Source organism: Aythya marila, assembly GCF_965140915.1.
Source record: "Aythya marila genome assembly, chromosome: 17".
Taxonomy (NCBI): Eukaryota; Metazoa; Chordata; class Aves; order Anseriformes; family Anatidae; genus Aythya; species Aythya marila.
The window spans coordinates 3,416,998-3,438,221 of record NC_139058.1 but is presented as its reverse complement, the minus strand read 5'-3'; the positions used below and the strand labels follow the sequence as shown (position 1 = coordinate 3,438,221).

Here is a 21,224-nt window from a genome sequence, read left to right as displayed (position 1 = left end):
TGCACATCCTTAAAGACAATCCCGTTTTTTTTATTTTCTGGTACTTCTGTATTTGTTCTTTCTCACAGTATTGTCACACAGTAATGAATTGCATTCATGCATTGACAGTAGACATGAAGTCTTACCAAAAAAAACTTCATGGCAATCTACGACCATCATATTGTTACCACACAACTCTTGTACAAGAGAAGAGCTTTTGCATTTTCTATAAAGAACACAAAATTAAAATGTTACTTAAGAATCTTAAGCTTACATATTCCATTTCTCCAGTATACTAAGTGTTTTTGTCTGGGAGTATCGATGATGCTTTGAAGGATTCAATTCTGAAGAGTATGGGTAGTTGTGCTACTAAATACTAGCTAAATATTTTTTCCTAAAGTGTTAATTGTAAAATGTGACTAGTAAAAAGTGTAATTTACCATTTGTAACCTACCTCTAATTAGTAGACTTTCTTGTTTTCTCTTCTTAACTCTCAGGTCAAAAAAAAAAAAAAAAATCAGTGGAGCAAACGTTTTCCTTAATTATGGTTCAGATTGTATTTGATGAGTGTCATAAAGCCAAGAATCTGTGTCCTGTTGGTTCGTCAAAACCGACAAAAACAGGTCTGGCTGTACTGGAACTTCAAAATAAACTTCCAAAAGCTAGGGTTGTTTATGCTAGTGCCACAGGTATGTACTACTTGGTTCACATTAAATGTTTGTATGCTTTTACTGGCACTGGTACAAAGTGTGTTCTTCTCCTAGGTGCATCTGAGCCAAGAAATATGGCATACATGAACCGTCTTGGAATATGGGGTGAAGGAACTCCATTTAGGGAATTCAGTGACTTTATTCAGGCTGTCGAAAGAAGGTAATAATTTGAAGAGCTATAGCAAGAACACATATGGTTGTGATTGAATGTGCTTTCCAGTTTCTTTGTCTTTGCTCACACACAGTCCTCCCCAAACCCATCCTGTCACTAAGGACTTTCTGCCTCTAGCTTCTAAATCTAGCAAAAATGTAATTTGTCTTACGTGGTGAAAGATGAGATGCTTCCCTTACTTGCAGAAGATTTTGAGAGCTTTAGAAACTGGCTAGGAGAATGGCCCTCTCAAAATGTGGGTGGTGGTATGAGGTGAAAATGTTTTGCTGCTAATTATGAAAACACACTGTGTATACTGAGTATGCTCAGTATAGGTAGTGTCTCCCTATATGCAAAAGACCTCTAATGTTTATGCGCTCAGCTTAGGCAGCTTAACAGTAAGAAGTCTTGTTCTTATGCTTTCTGGCATAAGAACCCAGTTCAGAGAAATGATGTGTGCTGTTGAAAGGTACTTCGTATTTCAGACCTTTTAAAGAAAACTAAATGTGTGAGGTTGGGAGATAATGCCACTGCTGCATTCTTTGGTAGGTGAGCATTTTAATATATTCTGTTTTTGCCTACTTGACAAGGATTTTTGAACACTTCAAAATGCTACAATAGGGCTTAGTATGCATCTTCTCACATACCATCTACATGATGCATGCTTTTTCTAGACTGTGCAAGTGGAGTCTCCACTTTATTACTGAGTATGCATCAAACGAGCAATAATGAAATTACAGGCCCAAGCTTGTGAGTAGCTTAGCTTTGCAATTGACTTCAGTGCTCTCGAGGTATTGCTAAAGGTGTGTTTCTGTTGAAGAGAACTTAAGTTACTAGGTAACTTAATTATTCAGATTTATACTGGTATGAAAATAACTTAATATAGTTTGTATCCATTATTTTAAATCCTCGTTGGAGTTTATAAAATTGCAATAAAAGATTCTGTTACATGTTTGGACCAATTTCATCGTTCACTTACGTTTAATGAGTTGATATCCTAATGCATGCTGGGTCATTTTGGGGGAAAAAGTAGCTGAGTGTTTTATACCCATTGGAGTACATGTAGTACTCAAGGAGCAGGGATGTAGTTCATGTAGTTCTATGTGGAGGCTAGATTTCAAGACCTTATTTATTAGTATTGTTTAGTTAAACACTCCTAATGATTTTGAAAACATTCCTTCACGTTTGTAAGCATGCTATTTATTTGTAAAGCACTTGAATTTTGTTTTGTGTTTTTAACAAATCATTGCTCTTGAAAATGCTAACATTCACTTTTTGTTTTATTTTAGAGGTGTTGGTGCCATGGAAATAGTTGCTATGGATATGAAACTGAGAGGAATGTACATAGCTAGACAGTTGAGTTTTTCAGGTGTAACTTTCAAAATTGATGAAGTTCTGCTTTCACAGGAATATGTTAAAATGTACAATAAATCTGTGAAACTGGTAAGAACGCTTCTTTAAATTTGCTTCCTGTCTTGAGTTCTGAGAGGTTCGAGTTACTTGCATTAAACTTAAATGCTTTTGAAATGAAATATAGTACTGTTGCTTGTTGAAAGACAGGAATGGCATCTACTTGTATCATCTTAGTGTAAAAATTTGCATTTAAGACTTCGGCAAAAGCTGCTAGCTCTTGTTTGGAGTCATAAAAGCTGTAGTGCTTTTAGGGTGCATCTTCCAATATCTGACTGATCCACAGACCTCTAGCAGTGCTTCAGAGACCTTGGTCACTGTTGCCTTAGATGTTGCTGTTCTCCTGCTGGTCATAGCTGCTCCAGTCCTCCCCCTTTAGGCAACTGAGCTGACAACAAGCTGCAAAAGCGTTAGACAGGCTGCACACACTTCTTCATGGAAGCAGTATGGTAGAGCAGTGCTTGTAGTTAAACAGTGCAGGACGGTAGTTTTACATGTGCAGTCTGAATTGGCAAAGCTGTCGTTGCCTTTAATGTTATTATTTCCTGGCTGGTTATCTCTTGTTGTTCTTGATATTGTCCACAAAACACGTTCATTTGTACACATTCTTGTACAGTATCACCACTGTATTAGGAAAAAATATTACAATGAGAATAACCTGAGTTGGAAAGGACCAGTCATAGAGTCCAACTCCTGACTCTACATAGCTCAATGTAAGGGTTAAGCCATATATGTAAGAGTGTTGTCCAAATGCTTCTTGTACACAGGCTTAGAGCCATGATCCCCTGCCTGGGGTTTGTTCCAGTGCTTTGCCATCCTCTCAGTGAAGAACTTTTTCCTAATAGGGAATCTGAACTTCCTGACACAGCTTAATTGTTCCTTGGACATCGTTTAAAATGAACAGGGTCTTTACCTGCTGAATAAGTGCTTAAGCATGACTCAGTATTCATGTTGCATAGCTACAATAATTAAAATTGTTCTTTGACAGCTATAACATCAACTTCAAAACAGCATTGTACTTTATGAAGTTGTTTAAAAGTCATTAGACTCATATCCAAAGCTTACTTAAAAGCATGCAGAAGTCTTACTTTACCGTTCTTGTCTTAGACAAGTTTTAAAGAGTATAAAAAACACTGTAAATGTGAAAGCAGTAGTTTTCTTTTTTTGGTTGTTGCTTATGCCTAATTATGGGCAGTTCTCTTGACTTTCTTAGCCTGAATATATTAATGGAGAAAGTAGATAATTAGAAAAAACTGTGCATTTGCATTGGCAGTAATGGAAATATCTGCTTTTCATTATGAAAGTAATTATATTTTGACTTCACTCAGCCATAACTATTTTCTTTTTGTGTGCTTTGATGTACAAGGAGTTTCTTGACTTGCAGTCCTGTAGTATCCTAACTTTACACTTCTCTTCTGTCTTTATTTGGATACTAAAGAATGTATCTATATAGCCTTGAAATGTGACACATAAAGCAATTAACATTCTCTTTTTCAGTGGGTCTGTGCTAGAGAAAGATTTCAACAAGCAGCTGATCTTATTGATGCAGAACAACGAATGAAAAAGTCTATGTGGGGTCAATTTTGGTCAGCTCATCAGAGGTTTTTCAAGTACCTTTGCATAGCATCTAAAGTGAAGAGGGTGGTGCAGCTGGCTCGGGAAGAAATCAAGAATGGGAAAGTAAGTTGATGAAGACTTACCTCTGAATATTTTTGTTTATATCAAATATTTTAAAAGGTATGGTAGCAACGTGCTTTTGTACTCTGGTATTGAAACGTGTACCTTGTGTTAATTTGTCCTTTAGTGTGTTGTTATTGGCCTGCAGTCAACAGGAGAAGCAAGGACGCTAGAAGCTTTGGAGGAAGGTGGTGGTGAACTGAATGACTTTGTTTCTACAGCAAAGTAAGATATGATGTTTGTCAGAACTGTGCTTTAGCAAAGTGACTGGAATACTGGAATACATGTAGCAATTTGTGCTTAAGCTGCCTGTATGTGAAGTCTGACAGTATTACTTATATAAGCCATTCTGTAGTTCCTGGTTCTGTTAATGCTATGTTAAATGATGTTTTCGGGTGGAACAGCTGGTGCTGTTCTACCTCAAAGTGTGAGGGAGGGTAGATGTGTCAAGTGCATGCTGCATTTGCAGCAAAACTTCTATCAGATGAGCCAGATCAAATACTGAGACTACCTTGCTGAAGTTCTTAATAATTTAGGTTAATCTATCATTTAAACGTTGAGCAGTAAGAAAATGTCAGCAGCAATAACACTTGACACCAAAATCCAATTTAATGAGTTAAAAGTAACAGTGCTGTAAAGTAAATGTCTCCTACCACTGTTTTTTAGAGGGTGACAAACACAGTAACATGGGTGATAATTATACAGGGTGCATCTGTAATTGCATTCATGAGGAATAATTCTTCACAGAAGTCAAGCTGTTCAAATGTTACAAGTTTCTACTTTAGATGAATGCAAATTGGACTGAACTTTCTTTTCCTTAAACAGAGGAGTATTCCAGTCTCTTATTGAAAAGCACTTTCCAGCTCCTGACAGGAAGAAACTGTTTAGCTTGTTGGGAATTGACTTGACTGCTCAAAGCAACAACAATTCACCCAGAGACAGCCCTTGCAAGGAGAACAAAATAAAGAAGCGGAAAGGTAACGCTTGAGTTGCTACGCTAATATAGTGAAAATAGCAATTTTACAACTGCTGAAAAGTGAACTCTGAGGGGGAAAGAATAAATTGTGGGAATGTAAGTATCAGTACCAATATTCATGGAAGAGCATGTATTACAGGTCTCTAAGACTTCTGTTACAAATTTCTGTTAATAGACTTAAAACTGCTGCCAAGATAATACAATCTGTAAATTTTAGTTATTCATTCAAAAATTGGGCTGATATCTAGTGTGGGATTGTGTCCCAAAGCAGCTTGTATATCAGACCACTTCCTGATGCAGTCAAGCAAATAACTGCTTTCTTGTTCTCATGACTAAGAAAAGAGAAGCCTAGTAGCACCCTCTTTCCACAGGCTGGTGATACTTTTACCAAAAAAAAGTGATTTTAAAAGTGTTGGGGGGAGGGGTTACTGGAAAAAATTTAAATTTATTTTAAACAGATTTGGGTTTAATGTTGAATAGTTTTTCAGTTTGTATGTTGTCGTGTTGAAAACAAATGTCAAAAGTAGACTACACGGTCTAAACTAACTTTTTTTTTTTTTTTTTACCTCTTTGTCCTGGGGTGGTGATGGAATTAGGTGAAGAAGTAAGCAGAGAAGCCAAAAAAGCTCGTAAAACAGGTGGCCTTGCGGGTAGCAGCTCTGATGAGAGTGAAAGTGAATCTGATGCTTCAGACAATGAAGAAAGTGACAATGAGAGCCTCAGATATATGAGTTCTGGAGATGATGATGACTTCAACCCATTCAGAGATGAATCCAGTGAAGATGATGAAGATGGTAAGGCAGTTTAAGTGCTTCATGAAGCAAGTATCTGCACTTGCAGATAGTAAGCGTAAAGTCTTAAATATTTCAGTGACCCAAAAATAAGACTGCGAATGACAAGCTTGTAGTTAAATCCTACTGAGACAGGAATTAGTTCTAGAGTGATCTGCATCTCTTCATCAGATTTTTACACACTAAAATTCAGACTTCTGTAAGTCACCTTTTGTGACAAGAATGTTGGTTTTCAGAGGAAAGGATGCATTTTTTTTGTTAAATGCCTATAAACTTTTTGAAAATATTTTATTTAATCCTAGATCCCTGGCTAATTAGAAAAGAGCATAAAAAAAATAAAGACAAGAAAAAGAAGAAAAGTATAGACCCGGATTCTATTCAAAGTGCCTTATTAGCTTCTGGTCTTGGCTCAAAACGACCTAGCTGTTTTACTTCCACTGTTGGTACCACTACTTCTAGCACCAACACATCAGGTAAGAATAAATTTCTTTGGAATTCACTTGCTTGGTTCACCTACTTTGCAATTCAGCAGTGAAATTCTAATCATAAAGGTTTTCTCTTAAATTTCAGCAAACAGTAACACAAACAGCAGCTTTGTAACAAGTCAGGATGCTGTTGAAAGGGCCCAACAAATGAAGAAAGAACTGCTTGATAAACTGGAAAAGCTGGCTGAAGATCTTCCACCTAATACACTGGATGAGCTTATAGATGAACTGGGTGGTCCTGAAAATGTTGCAGAGGTAGGTTGATGTTTACATTCAGAGAAGACTGTTTTTTCTACTGCACAGCTGTGTTACTGATCTGGCAGCAGTAAATCACTGTTGTCATTCAAGGTTATGTATTGCCTAAGTATCTTAAAAGAGAAGTTGATCATCAGTTTTAGACATCTCACAGGTGTGAGAATGTAACTTATTTTTGCTGAATGTCCCTGCATGAAGGAGAAACTTGAAGATTTTACTGGAATACAGGAAGGAGCTCTGATGGATAACCAGGTTGTTTCTGAGATTGGTGGTAGTTTTTTATTAGATAAATAACATTAGTTTGTGTTTCTCTTAATAGTGGTATATAGTTCAAACTAGCTGTTGTCAGTTTGAAGCTGGTATGTATGAGCAATAAAGATTAAGAACTTGTATAATAAAACCGACTTTGTGAAAAGTCAGGTGAGCAATCGTATCTCTTTCTCAAAAATCTTAGGAACATGTCTCTAAGCTACCTGTCCTTGTCAGGTAGAAACATCATCATGATTTAAAAGACCATGTTAAAATCGTTGACAATCTCAGCTACCATTTTAGCTCATTTTCCTAGTACCTTTGGAGGCCTCTGGAGTTGTGAGCATTTTTATATGTCCCCAGTTGCTGTTGTCAGGAGTAAAAATAGCAAGCTCTTAGTATGTGACAGCGTTTCTTCACTTCTGACAGGCATTAGACTCTTCTTTTTAAGACATAACTTCAACAGTAGTCTGTAGAATTATTTGATGACTAATAAATCCGTTATGGACAGTGGTGTAGTGTATGTTTCTGCATAAATATGTTCTCGTACTTTTGATTTCCCTCAGCCACCTCTGAATAAGTGTTCCACATAGCAGATAATGACGTCAAGCAAAAAAAATGCAGGTTCTCAAATGTAGCTTTGTGCTTGGAGTATTGTACTTGGTAAATTTCAGAATCAGTAATTTGTGTTTTAAGGTTGGTATATGAATAAATAGCATCATTGCTTGAAGTTTGTGGCGTGTAATATTTTCGTTATTACCATAATGAGTTTATATTCCCTTTTTGTTTTTAAAGATGACAGGCCGCAAAGGGAGAGTTGTGAGCAATGATGATGGCAGCATATCTTATGAGTCAAGATCTGAACTTGATGTGCCTGTTGAAATTCTGAACATCACAGAAAAGCAGAGGTTCATGGATGGAGATAAGGTAGCTCTTAAATACGATTTAGAAGAACTTGCTAGATGAGTCAGTCACATAGAGCAACAACTCGAATATTTCAGTCTACTTTTATCTCACTGTAAGTGACTTTAAGTACAATAAGTACCAGCGAGAAAGCATTTCCTATTCAGTGCTGTGCATTCTGTTTTTCAAACCAGTGTGATGAGTAGTCCTATCTAATATGTGGCTACAACATTCTTCATAGGTCAGGCTCTAGTTTGGGTGGGCATGGAGGCCTGTTCTTAGGAGGCACGTACACATGTGCCAGTTGGAAAGCTAGCACCCTTAAACTAGTCTTGTTGAAACAGCATGTGTTTAAAAAGCAGACAAACCTTCCATGTCTTCCAGATTCCTTTATCTGGATTAATGTGTACTTCTCCTACAAAGAGAAAACAGTTGAGAGGGGGAAAAACTAGGTTGACTTGGTGCAATAGGGGGAAGAAGTTTCAATGAGAAAGGGTGGGAATTTGGTAACCTTAACACAGATTGAGAAGTAATGCTGGGAAGAGCAATAGCTTTTGTCCTTTAAATTATACTCTGAAAAGAAATGATGACTGGAATAATAGAATTGGAGCTGATAAAAGGAGGAGGAAAAACCAAACACCGTAACTGATTCATTTGGGTATGTGTCGTGGTTTAACCCGACCGGCAGCTAAACACCACGCAGCCGTTCGCTCACCCTCCCCCCTCCCTCTCTGGGACGGGGGAGAGAAATGGAAAGTGAAGCCCGTGAGTTGAGATAAAGACAGTTTAATAAGACAGGAAAAAAAATAACAAAAATAATAATAACAATAATAATAATGATGATACAATGGTGATAATACGAAAGTAATAATAGTATGTACAAACAAGTGATGCACAATGCAATTGCTCACCACCCGCTGACCGATGCCCAGCCTAACCCCGAGCAGTCCGGCCCCCTCCCCCCGGCTAGCCACCCCTATATATTGTTTAGCATGACGTCAGATGGTATGGAATACCCCTTTGGCTAGTTTGGGTCACCTGTCCTGGGTCTGTCCCCTCCCAGCTCTTACTGCACCCCCCAGCCTGCCCGTTGGCAGGACAGAGCAAAGGCTGAGATGTCCTTGGCTTAGTATAAGCACTGCTCTGCAACAATTAAAGCATCGGGGTGTTATCAGCACTCTTCTCATTCTAAGCCAAAACACAGCATTCCACCAGCTACTAGGAAGAAAATTAATTCTGTGCTAACTGAAACCAGGACAGTATGCTACCACAAGAGGGCAAATCAAGTAAATGTAGCTGTTGTGTGGAACTTCTGTGATCTGTTATTACACTTGAGGGGAAATATTCATGTTCCTGTAAGTGACTTGCACACAGTCCAAGAGCTTAAATTCTTCCAAGGCAAATGCAGATACCAGAATGGCCACGTGTTCTTCCTTATGTGGTATTAGCCACAACTTTTTGTAGTTATTCTCTGTTGCTTGCTGTCGAACAGGTCTCCCTCTGTCCCTTCTCATTTCTTTCTATTCCCATCAGAGAAATGTGTCCTTTAGAATGGCAAGACTGTAACACTGCCTTTTTTCACTTGCATAGAAAGGTGTTGCCAAAAAGTGAAAAAAACTTTTCTTAAAAAAAAAAAAAAAAAAAAGTTAGCATTTCTGACTCTGATAGAGAACCAGACTTTTTTTTCCCTCCCCTCTTTCCCTTCTTGAGATATTAAGACCAAATGACAGTGATACTACTCCAGACATGTTAGTAATTCTGAAATAATTTTTTTCTTTGAAACTAAAAACTGAAACTTGATCTTGGATTTATTACTAAATATCTTTTTTTTTTTTTTTTTTTTTTTTTTTTAATAAAAGAACATTGCCATAATCTCAGAGGCTGCCAGCTCTGGTATTTCATTGCAAGCAGACCGTAGAGCTAAGAATCAGAGGCGGAGAGTTCACATGACTCTGGAGTTGCCATGGAGTGCGGATAGAGCAATACAGCAGTTTGGTAAATAACTCTTCTTGTATCTTTCTCCTAGCAGATTCAGTAATACTAGATTTACAGTTAATTCATGTGAAGAATGACTAAGTGGCCTCTTAAGGAATCCTTAAGAAATCTCCTTCACCTGTGGTGGATTCACCTTTATTAATAGTCATACATGTAGCTAATAGTCTCAAAAGCTTTGAAAGAAACCTAGTGAACAAATTTACACCACAGCTTAGTTTGTTTTGCATATATCAAATCTCTTCATAGAGTTACCAAAACTCTATTTTTGTACCGGTTTCCATTGGTTGTATTACAGCAGAAGCTGATTTTCAGTGGGGTTAAACTATTTTCTTAATTCTCAACAATTCAAATGTTCATTGAAGTGGAATTTATTTAATATATGTGTTTCTGTTTAACTATCCAGGAAGAACTCACAGGTCCAATCAAGTGACTGCTCCAGAGTATGTATTCCTAATTTCTGAGTTGGCTGGAGAGCAAAGATTTGCATCCATAGTTGCAAAAAGACTGGAAAGCTTGGTAAGATCTGATCCTTCCAAGAAATCTGATCCTTCGTTTGAGAAAATAGAGCTAAAATTATTGTTTCCATAATTTGTTCTAATCACAAAGGTGTGTCTTAACAGGGAGCCCTCACCCACGGTGACAGGCGGGCTACAGAAACTCGAGACCTCAGCAGATTCAATTTTGACAACAAGGTGACAGTTCTATTTTTGTTTGAAAGCTCATGCTGTGGTGCTTATTCCACAAATGACCTCTTCCATCTCATGTGAAGCATTTTATACTTTTAACTGCTACTTCTTGATGAAAGGCCTCTTTCTGAAATAGAATTAAGATTGTGGCTTTACAAATAGCCAGAAAACATAGAGCAGAAATATGCATGTAAGTTCTCTGCATCTGCTAACAATCCAGGTCAGAAGTCAATGATGCCTGTTCATTTAAAATTAAAAGATTAATTTGGCAATTGTAATTAGAAATTAACACTGGGCTGTTAGTAGTGTAACTTATAACTGAAAAGTTAATAAAGAGCTGAAAGTTTTGTTGTGAATCAGAAATGCTTGTTTTAACCCGTGTATGCTAGGAGCTGAGGCACAAACACTGAATCATGTTGTTAAAACAACCTTTTTTTCTTATGCAGTATGGCAGGAATGCTTTAGAGATTGTTATGAAATCCATTGTGAATTTAGACTCCCCAATGGTCTCTCCACCACCTGATTTTCCTGGAGACTTCTTCAAAGGTAATTTTAATCCACTGGATTTAATTACTTGTTTTTGGTCATTCTGCAGAATGCAGAAAATGCAAGTATTTCTAGAGCTAGAAAATACTGTTGCTCTTTGAACTGATCAGCCGGTTGTCAGTGGATTTTTTTTTATTCCTATGTATTTTTGCTGAATGTTGAAGTTCACATACGAAACAAGGTAAGTGAACTCTCTCAGTATAACACATTCTGTATCAGGTTGGCCAAAGTATTAAGTACAGCTCTTTTATAACAGATAATGGTCAAAGTTAACATATGTTGTTCTCCTGTGGGTTCATGTGTAACGTCATTGGTAGTTTTCCTTACTTGTGCTTTCTGAAAGGACAGAAGGCAAAATTCTGTCTTACTTATCAATATATTAGGTAGTAATTGCAAGCGATATATTTTGGGGGTATCGAAATTTTGGGATTCAAACTTGAAACAAGGTTGATTAAACAAGTTGTTATGTCATTGGTTTATTGTTAGATCTCAAAGCAGCTGTGATCTAACTTTTTTTTTTTTTCCCTAGATGTTCGTCAAGGATTGATTGGTGTGGGCTTGATAAACGTAGAAGACAGATCTGGAATTCTAACGCTTGATAAAGGTATTTGCTTTTAGTGTATCTTTAGAATGTCACTAAGAAAAATCACCTGTCCACTCATATTATGATAGTGGATTTCTAACAGCAGAACTGAATTTGTAACTATCTTTAAAAAAAAAAAAAAAAAAAAAAAAAAAAAAAAGATGACTTTGAAGAATTTCTGAATGCTTTCTTCCATTCTGAAAGAATGGATTTAAGTAGACCTTTTGAGATGCTTTGAATATTCATTGAAAGCTTGTTGTTGTTAAATTTAATCTTTGTTGATGTATGTATTTCTTATTCTTAGATTATAACAACATAGGAAAATTTCTGAATAGAATTCTTGGTATGGAAGTACATCAGCAGAATGCTTTATTCCAGTACTTTTCTGACACGTTAAATGCTGTTATTCAAAATGCTAAGAAGAATGGAAGATATGATATGGGCATCTTAGGTGAGTACTCAACATGTCAATGTTCTTGTAATTAGGTAAGAAAAGATAAGAGGAATAACTCTGTTCTTTCCTTTTAAGATCTGGGCTCTGGGGATGAGAAAGTAAGGAAGGCAGATGTTAAGAAGTTTTTAACTCCTGGATATTCTACCTCTGGACATGTAGAATTATACACAGTAAGTTTCTTTTCCTTTTCCCCCCCCTCCTCTTTGGTGTGAACTAATAAAACTTGCTTTTCAGTAAGTTCTTAAAATACTGTGATCAGCTAAGCTTGCATTGAGTGAAGGGTTCCATGCCTTTCATTGGGTGATATTAGGTTCTGTAGTCCATTAGTTCCCGTTTCTGTAACTGTTCAAATGCCTGTTCCTTTTCAAATATCCCTGTGTGGCCTTCTTCTAGATCAGCGTAGAGAGAGGAATGTCTTGGGATGAAGCAACTAAGCTCTGGGCAGAACAAACAGGTCCGGACGATGGGTTTTATTTATCACTACAGGTAAGATTATTTGCTCATGTCTACGAGTATGTTCAGAGAAGTCTATTTTGGGGCTAACCAAATAAGCTGTCTAGTTTGAAAAATGTAATGTTCAAGTCAGTCACTGTTCAGTTTATTCAGAATGCTTTTAATTTTACTTCAAGATTCATGTTAAGTTTGTTTCTAACTCTTTAAGTATGAAGCATTCATTATTAATAGCTCTGGGTATTTGCAGATAGGACTGTGAGCTTAAGTGAGAAGCTTTCATGTAAAACCTTCATCAAGAAAGCCAGGTGCTTTCACTATAAGGAAAACTTTGATATAGTGATACTCTTTAAGGTTATTATTTATTGCACATATGCTATTATGAAGTGTGGCTAAGAACACAGTATGGACTTGTTTAATGTAGGATTTGTCACCATGTTGAAACTTAATTTTTTTTCCAGATAAGAAATAACAAGAAAACAGCTATTCTCGTGAAGGAAGTGAATCCTAAAAAGAAGCTTTTTTTAGTATACAGACCAAATACTGGGAAACAGCTCAAACTAGAAACATGTGCAGACCTGAAAAAGAAATATAAGAAGGTAACCATTAAAATGATGCTAGTTTCAAGCTTTGTTTTCTTTTTTTTTTTTTTTCTCATGTTTGTATACAATTGTGTCAAATCAAAGTTATGGATTATATTTGCATAGCATGGTTTTGCAAGTATAGCTACATGCTTTCAGTATTGCTATATCCAAAGTTTTCTGAATACAAGTAATTTGTATTGTGGTAATATAAAATGGGTTGGTTTTTCAGGGCTGGCAAGGAAAAGCCTTACTTCTCTGTAAGGTGTACAGGCATGCTCTTGAATAAGCAGCTATGTATGGTGTATTCTAAGTGAAACTGAAATTAGGTTAATTACTGAAAAACTCTGAAATTCCACTATTCTTCCTGAGATTCTATTGTGTCAAGTATTTTGTTCATGCTTCAAGACTGCATTTTGATTGAATATTCTTCAAATTATAGAATGCTGTACCTTTTTCACCATTGGTGCTCCCTATTTTCTCATAATAATGAACAAATTGGTTTTGTTTTTTGCAAGTTTTGTTGTGTTTTATTTTTGTTGTGTTTTACAATCTTACTAATATTATTTCCACTTTGAATTACTTCTCCAGGTACCTTCTGAAGATGCTTTACCACACTGGTTAGAGCAGTACAATTCTTCTGCAGACACCTGCACACATGCATATTGGTTAGTATTTGTATGCAGATAGATGCTTTCTTCAGCTGTTTCACACGAACTGTTTTATCATTAATGGTGTTCTGTATTTGTGAGACCTTGTTTGTGATAGAATCGTTAAGGTATTATTTGGGGGAGGGGAGGAATATTCATCCTTCATATAGAGACAAAACAGTTGTTCAGCAACAGCTGCTCTCGTGCTACCTCTTCTAGCAGTGTCTGAACTCAGCTGCTAATGTCCTCCTTCCAGGGGAACAGCACAATGGCAGAACTTTCAGGTTGATATCAGAGCTTCTGAAACTTGCTGATCAGATACTGGTTTCATATGTAACAGATTTAGGGGAGTTAAATTAGTGGTATCTTTTGATTTAAAGATTCACATTGTGAAGATGTGGTTCTAAATAGGCAAAAACTTCTCAAAACTTTCCCAGCAAAAGCATTCTGTGGCTGTGGATAAAGTATCCTCCACATACTTACTTGGAGCACTTATTTAACTCTGAATAATATTAAATAACTTCAAGGCTTATTTTTAACTGAACTTTGGTTTGAAAGCTTTTTTTTTCTCCTCTTTCATCTAGGAGAGGCAATTGTAAGAAGGCAGGCTTGGGATTAGTTTGTGAAGTGGGACTCCGCTGTCGAACTTACTATGTCTTGTGTGGTTCAGTATTGAGCGTCTGGACAAAAGTAGAAGGCGTTCTAGCCTCTGTGAGTGGTACAAATGTGAAAATGCAAATAGTTCGTCTAAGAACAGAAGACGGTCAGAGGATCGTAGGTAAGTGGCTTGTCTGCTCCTTTATTTCCATTTTGAGGTAGAGGTGGTTGTAACTTACAAGTCCCTCTGAGAGCCATGTAGGAGATACTTTTATGAAAACGCTTACAAGAGAAAAGGCTTATCTGTGCCCATGTTGAAGATGGGCAGAAAGTACTATTAAAATAGGGATCTGGGTGTGCAAACACTATTTTGACTCAAGTTAAGGAAGAAATTTTTTTTCCAGACAGGCTTTGAAACACTTATTCTCTCAGTTCTTTTCCTTCACAAGCAATAAAATTCAGCATGTTCCAGCCAGCCTGTCTTTGAAAATATAAGGGCTCAGCTTTTTTCCATTTCTCACAAGTAACATTAAGCCCTTGAAATGGTTGCCTTTGTGGTTTTTGAGCACATGTAACCAGTAGCTTAGAGTGACTTTGAGATAAGAGTGTAATGTCTTATTGCTAAACCGTTTAGGGAAGCTCTCATAGCATAGATATCCTAGAGTCTGAAATCTTTTTTTTTTTTTTTTTTTTTTAAATGTGGACTTTCCATGATCTGTAATGTCACAATAGTGCCGGTTCTATAAGATGGTGAAACTAGGTGTTTTGTGTTTAAATTTTCATGCTGTTGTAATTTTTTTGAGCCTAGAAAAACAGCAATAGCTGAATTCTGGTTTTACATGGCAAAACTTGTAGCTATACTTGGTTAGACTTGATGTTAGAAATAGGCACTGTTGTGTTGCCTAAATTAAATGGTGGAATCATCAGCCTTTGGCCTGAAGTTTTAAGGAACAAAATTGTATGCTTGTGAAACAACTGATTTCTTGCTGTTTTCAGGCTTGATCATTCCTGCAAATTGTGTATCGCCCCTTGTAAACCTCCTGTCGACGTCAGACCAGTCTCAACAGCTTGCAGTACAACAGCAGCAGATATGGCAGCAGCATCACCCACAAAGCATCACCAATTTCAACAATGCATAAGAGGACAAACTACAGGTGTTGACTTTGGTGTTTGAGGAAAAGGCTGTAAAAGCATATCACTTGCATAAAAATCAGGGACAGATTCCAAAGAAATATAACTTTTTCAGTTCAGTTGTGTGCTCTCAAATACTTTGGGAAATAAAGAGATCTAAAAAGGTTGGTAGAACTGAAAGCCAGCAGTTGTTCATGGTGGTGCATCTGTCTTTCCTTATGCTCTCTGTAGTGCTTCCTGTTTGCTTTTACTTTTGGCCTTTTAAGCTACAAACCACAATTTGTTTGAAAATGCTTGAAAGTCCCCAAGCAGGCTTTATTTTTATCTTGTCATACAGTGCTCAGGGTTTAACGCAGTGCATCAATGCCATTGCTGTGGGAGATATCCTTGAATGCATGTATTGAGTATATATATAGAAAATATATATTGGGTTTTTCTCTTCAATTTATAAGTTTATAAAAGCATGAAACCTAGAGGTTGCACATCATGCATTCAGGTTCCTTCCCAGTTTCTGTTTGACAGTGCATGTCTTTGGAAACGGGCATGGACAGGATAAATACACGAGACAGGAATTCAGAGAGAAACACAATCTTAGTTGTACAGCATTGGTTATTGCATTTTTATAGTGTTTATACCCAGGTGTTGCATTTTTTCTGGTTCTCTCCTGGGGGTTATATATTTGAGTCTACAACATGTTCTTTTTGTGATAAACATCTTAAATTAAAATTAGTTCATTTTTAATGTATTAATGGTATTCCTAATGTGTACTGCAAAGATGGCTGGATGCCTATTTTTCCTTAAATTGAAGCATTTCCTTAATCCGAGGTGGTTATGGAAACTTAAGTGCAAATTCACTTCCATCTCGCATACAATCTTATATTTTTTACTTCATTAATGTAATTTAATTTGTCACTTGTAAGATGAAACCTTACTTGAGCTGTAAATTAGAGAATGGGAAACACTTGAGGGTTCCGCTGTATGTGCTGTTTCTGTTACCCAGTAACTTGAATACTGTTTAATATGTTGTAAGACATTGTAGAGTTTATCTGGAGCTGTTTAAAAGAAATTGTAATGTACAAATGTGAATAGTCACTTATCTATAATATGGGTAAGTTTTGTTTTGCCTATAATAGTAGATGTTTATAAGAAAGTGAAGGACAATGTTTGTCATTTCTTGCTTGCACAGGTTGCACTATTGAAAAATTGAGATTGTATAAACCTGTCCAAAAAAACTACAAGATAATGATCTTGTAGATGTCAAATAAAAGTTATTGTACTAACAAGAAGTGGAGTCTTGTTTAGGCAATCACTGTATTCCAAAAAAAAAAAAAACAAAAAAACAACTAACAAGTCTTTACAATTGGAATTTACACAACTTGGCATGTTCTGGTCTGCTTTAACCAGGCTTCTGTCTTGCAGTCCAAATATTTCAGTTGAACTCATTAGAGAGGCAAGAGGTAAACTGCATTTAGACGTTGATGCAGATTTTAAATAAGGGTCTCCTGCCAGAGCAGCAATTCATCGTCGCATGTCACTTTGTAAACCTTCAGGGAGCCAGATTCAAGTGTCTCAGTTTTTCCATAAGTAATGGGGCCAGAAGTTCCATCACTTCAGGCTGAAGTGAGCTCCCTTGCATGGATTATTTCAATTGAGGCTCTGTTAGTGCTACCAGTGCCAGCACCCCCGTGCAGTAACGGTGCACATGCTTGTTGGGGAAGGCAGTCACCTGCTCTCCTCTCAGCCTGCTCTCCTCAACTCCACAACCTGAAATGGTCGGAACACAGTTCTGACAAACTGGAAATACAGATCCAGAATAAATTGGCATGCATGCTATTGCTCTAGCACCTGCTACATCTCTGTAAAGTACTTGTAATGCAGGTGGTAGGTGTGTCTTGAGTTTTTTTTAATCCTCTGGTAGTGAAGGGAAGCTTGCCTGAATGCTGTGATATCAGTAGAAGCTGATTGTGCATTGGAAAACTCAAGACCACAGACAGGGTGTGGGGGAGGATGTTCGTGTGTTATGTACCCACCATTGGATGTATTTGGCATCCACTCCAGGAAAAGCAATGGGATTTTGAGAAGTATGTTGACAGATTACTATTGCAACAGATAGTGAACCAAATTGCTAGTAACAGCAAGCTGTGTATGTGGACTTCAGTGGTTTTTTAATCAGTGTAGAAATAACTTCTGTTCTGAGGATGACATGGTATTTTCCATCTTAATCCTCAGTAAAATGGAGTAGTAAATACACAAGATGTCCCTGCTGGTAGCGGCTGGGTGGATTAGATCTTTAAAGGCCACTTCCAACCCAAACCATTCACACCCTCTTAAATTTCCCGTAGACTTGCGTTACCTGGAGGAAAAAATTGTACCATACTAAATGAGCTGTAAGATTCGCTCCTATTCCAGTACTGGGTTCCCCCTACTTGTTCTTCTTTGCATGTTCTCTCCCACTTGCCACTCTCAGTTCCTTGGCTCTGTCATTCTGTTACTAACACAGCTGCATCCACAGCTCCAGAGTGTTGCAACATCTGAAAGGTTAACATCAAAGAAGGAAAGTTAGTCTTCAAGCTACAGGAATTTTCTCTCAAAAATTCCTGATAGATCTTTTTAATTATTATTATTTGGCAATACATCCTTCTATTAACTGCTGGTAAAACTTGGGGAAGAAAAGGACTATGAATAGCACTATGGATGAGATAAGGACAGCTATGTGTTAACATCTTGCAGCACTGCCTGTCAGAAAAACATCCTCACAGGGAGGAAAAAGGAGAGACCAATTGTTATGCCATAAACTATAAGGCTAGAATTGTATCTATATTTCTGTTACTTCTGGAACAACAGAACTGTTTCACAAAAATCAGCATCTGAAATGGATGTTAAATTTATAAAGGATAGGTGCCTCTGATAACACAGGCAAGCCTAAATGTAAGATGCTGGTGGTAATTCCTGTACTGGGTGAGTTCTGGAAGCACACTGTAGAAGGGGAGGATACTTCTTTAAGCTGACTTGAGAAATGAAGGGATAAAAAACTTGGGTTTTCTTTTCTTAAAATGTCCCTTGACAGCTACTGAATATTGACTTGTTAACTAGTTTCATACTTAAGATGTGTCTGACACAGCAAATGCAGTTATAACCCCCTAAAAACCCACTCTGCACAGCAAGTTTTCGGATTTTTTCCAATTGCTGTGTGGTGTGTTAGGAATATACGCCTCTCGTAAGGACTTAAAGTTCCCCAAAAATGCTAGTTGTCTACTCAATGTGTGGTATTTTCTTTGTAAATTAAGAAAGCTCTGCAACCTGTAAACATTTGTCAAGTGAATTATCAAGGGGTTTTTGTATTTTTCAGTTGCGTTTGGAATAAGCTTCGTTCAGATCCTATTGCAGTCTGTACATATATAGAAAGAATATGTATGTATATAGAGATGTTAAAGGCTACTGAATTAATGAATGTAAATAACTCTTGTTTTCCTTTGTGTGTTTTTTTCTTCATGACCTTCCCAAGATGTATTCCTATTTTCTCAACTTGCCAAATAGGCAATTTGTGTGTACTTTGAAATATATATAGCATATATAAAACTTCCAAGGGATGTCTGCATACATTGTAGATGTTAATATGTTGTCATCATTTTTTTCAAAACTATCAGTTGTCTGTCTTCCACGGTCCTTTTCATGCTGTGTGTTTTTATTTGATATTTTTAGTGTATAATGCATTTTCTTGCAAGAAATTGGTTCCCAGTATCTTCGAGTTGACTCATACTATTCACTTTTAGTGCCTGTATCAGAAAGAAACAAACTTTGTTTTTCTTTACTCTTTTCAGTGCGTTTCAGATCTTAAGCTTCAGTCCTAGGTAAATTTCAGTTTTCTTGCACCTACTGGTATCTCCAGTTACGCCTTCTGTGAGCGCCTACAAAAACAGTTCTAGGGAATTAAATACATCAGCATCAGAACCTGCCCGCTAGCCTAACATGTAAAAGGTTGATTGCTATATCCATATTAAATATTAACTGTCTTAAAAGCACTCTAGAAGAGAGGGATAATTTGGCAGTAGAAAAGATGCTGCTCTTGTAGATTGTTTCCTGGGAAACTTTTGAGCTTCCTGTAATGTGTAAACGTGCAAAACAGAGGTAAGGGAATTTCTACACCTTTGAAAAATGGTGCACATTTTTAATTGACAGATAAAAACACGTATCTTTAGATCTAAGTTAGAGACAGATGAGAATTTCATTGAATTGTCTGTTTCCAATTTAGCTTATTGAGCTTCCAGCAGCTGTCACACCAGCTTTGCCCTTCCCCTTTTGTTCACACTGGGATGGACTGTGCCCATAGTTTTTTTCCAGAATTAAGTGGTTTGCAAAGTCCATTGACTGGAGAGTCACTGTAAGAAGCATCCAGCTGCAAATAGCAGCAAAATACTTCTGGTAATTTCTATGGTCAATACAGGCTTAACAATGAATGCTGAGAAAGAAGCGTTTTGGTCGTGTGCTGGTAGCTGTATGGTTCTGCGTTGCGGAATCTCATGGTAAAGGCTGACAAAGTTGGCAGAAGTAATGAAGTAATGCAACCACAAACATGCGTGAGTGCAGAATGAGACATGGGAAACCTCCAGGGCTGACGCTTCAGACAGCCGAGAGCGGTGTTGGCCTCCTTTGCTGCTTAGGTTGTGCACCCAGTTTGAGAAGCAACAGTTCTCTTTTTGAGGAGAAAAACATGAAGGAGAGAAGAAAAGACTTGGAAATAGGAGTGTCTCAGCTGCAATTAGAACAGCTGAGGGCAAATTACCTCTAAAAGCTTATGCTGAATTGGCTGATAAGTAAAAACCTAGTAAGAACTTTCTTAATCAGCTTTGCTTCACTATTCCTTAATTGGTCCCAAAACATTTTTTGAGGGGACAAAGTTTGAGGCTATGATAAGATTCCAGAATAGGAGCTGGGCAGGTTTAAGTTGAGGCCAAAACTAGCATATAGAATTTCAATCTGCTGTGTTATGAACTGAGACTGCAGGTTTTCACAGATTTCCATGCTGCACGTGTAAAAGAAAGACAGCTGTGCTGGGAGGACAGACTGAAGGGAAAAGATTCGATGCACTTATGCAGTTAGCTTAACCAACATAGAAATACATCCAGATTTAAATGGTGTATTAAAAAAATAATAATAAAAAAAAAGGTCCTACAATGGTGAAGTAGCTGAATCAACACACGTTAAGCTTGATAAGAACTAAGTTTGGCTAGTGATTCTGAACTTGGTTGCTCTTAGGGCATAATTAGGTCACCTGCAGCAGGGTGGGTTTCCTACATTTGATTTGCACTGGGAAGGATAAAGAGACATTTCTTCAAGCATACGTACCTGTCTGCTTTCTGATTTGGAGAGGTTAACTTCAGTAAAATGCCAGATTCATTGCAGGCACGATGGCATTTTTATTTGCCGGGTCACTTGATTTATTGTTTAATTATTTACAGAAAGCCCCACAGCATACTGAATTTTATTTGAGGTGGGTGTTCTTTGCCTCAGCAGCTTTTGGCAATCCTGTGGAGGGTCTGTACTGCACCCCTGCAATAACTTTTGCTGTGAGACTACCTCTGCACAAAGGGTACGCTATTTTTTTGTAGCAGGACTTCCCTATTAATGCTACTTCAGTCTGCATCTTTAATAATCCAACGTGACAAAATTCCAAAGACGTGTAACATTTAAGTTGAATTGTGTATGGTTATTTTTGTTACTGTTGTTGCCTATCCTAATGGGAAATGTTTGCCAACCTTAAAAACTTCACCCTACAGCACAGTGTTGCACCGCACATCCCCGTGTTCCCCATTTGAGCAGACGATACCTGCACAGGCCAACTGTTCTCATACAAAGTGGCAGAATTGTGAGTGCCTGGCAATAAAACAGTGTTTAGAATGGTTTATATTCACAAAAATGACAAACTGTGGAACACAAACTATGTATTGAGTTCTTTTTTTTTTTT

General features: G+C 37.3%; 1 protein-coding gene across 3 annotated transcripts in view; it reads left to right on the top strand.

Moving 5' to 3' along the window:
- Window positions 1-18,859, top strand: part of SBNO1 (strawberry notch homolog 1) — a 33,709-nt gene extending 14,850 nt beyond the window's left edge. For all 3 annotated transcript variants that reach the window (XM_082774175.1, XM_082774176.1, XM_082774177.1), the window contains exons 11-32: window positions 533-668; window positions 744-849; window positions 2,130-2,283; window positions 3,748-3,930; window positions 4,055-4,152; window positions 4,753-4,904; window positions 5,500-5,697; window positions 5,997-6,167; window positions 6,265-6,434; window positions 7,479-7,610; window positions 9,446-9,581; window positions 9,985-10,097; window positions 10,202-10,273; window positions 10,714-10,813; window positions 11,343-11,417; window positions 11,701-11,847; window positions 11,926-12,020; window positions 12,244-12,336; window positions 12,762-12,899; window positions 13,473-13,549; window positions 14,116-14,309; window positions 15,125-18,859. In XM_082774175.1, coding sequence (XP_082630301.1) covers window positions 533-668; window positions 744-849; window positions 2,130-2,283; window positions 3,748-3,930; window positions 4,055-4,152; window positions 4,753-4,904; window positions 5,500-5,697; window positions 5,997-6,167; window positions 6,265-6,434; window positions 7,479-7,610; window positions 9,446-9,581; window positions 9,985-10,097; window positions 10,202-10,273; window positions 10,714-10,813; window positions 11,343-11,417; window positions 11,701-11,847; window positions 11,926-12,020; window positions 12,244-12,336; window positions 12,762-12,899; window positions 13,473-13,549; window positions 14,116-14,309; window positions 15,125-15,267 — 2,883 coding nt within the window. In that variant the 3' untranslated portion in view covers window positions 15,268-18,859. The remainder of the gene's footprint in view (window positions 1-532; window positions 669-743; window positions 850-2,129; window positions 2,284-3,747; window positions 3,931-4,054; window positions 4,153-4,752; window positions 4,905-5,499; window positions 5,698-5,996; window positions 6,168-6,264; window positions 6,435-7,478; window positions 7,611-9,445; window positions 9,582-9,984; window positions 10,098-10,201; window positions 10,274-10,713; window positions 10,814-11,342; window positions 11,418-11,700; window positions 11,848-11,925; window positions 12,021-12,243; window positions 12,337-12,761; window positions 12,900-13,472; window positions 13,550-14,115; window positions 14,310-15,124) is intronic.
- The last annotated feature ends 2,365 nt before the right edge of the window (window positions 18,860-21,224 follow it).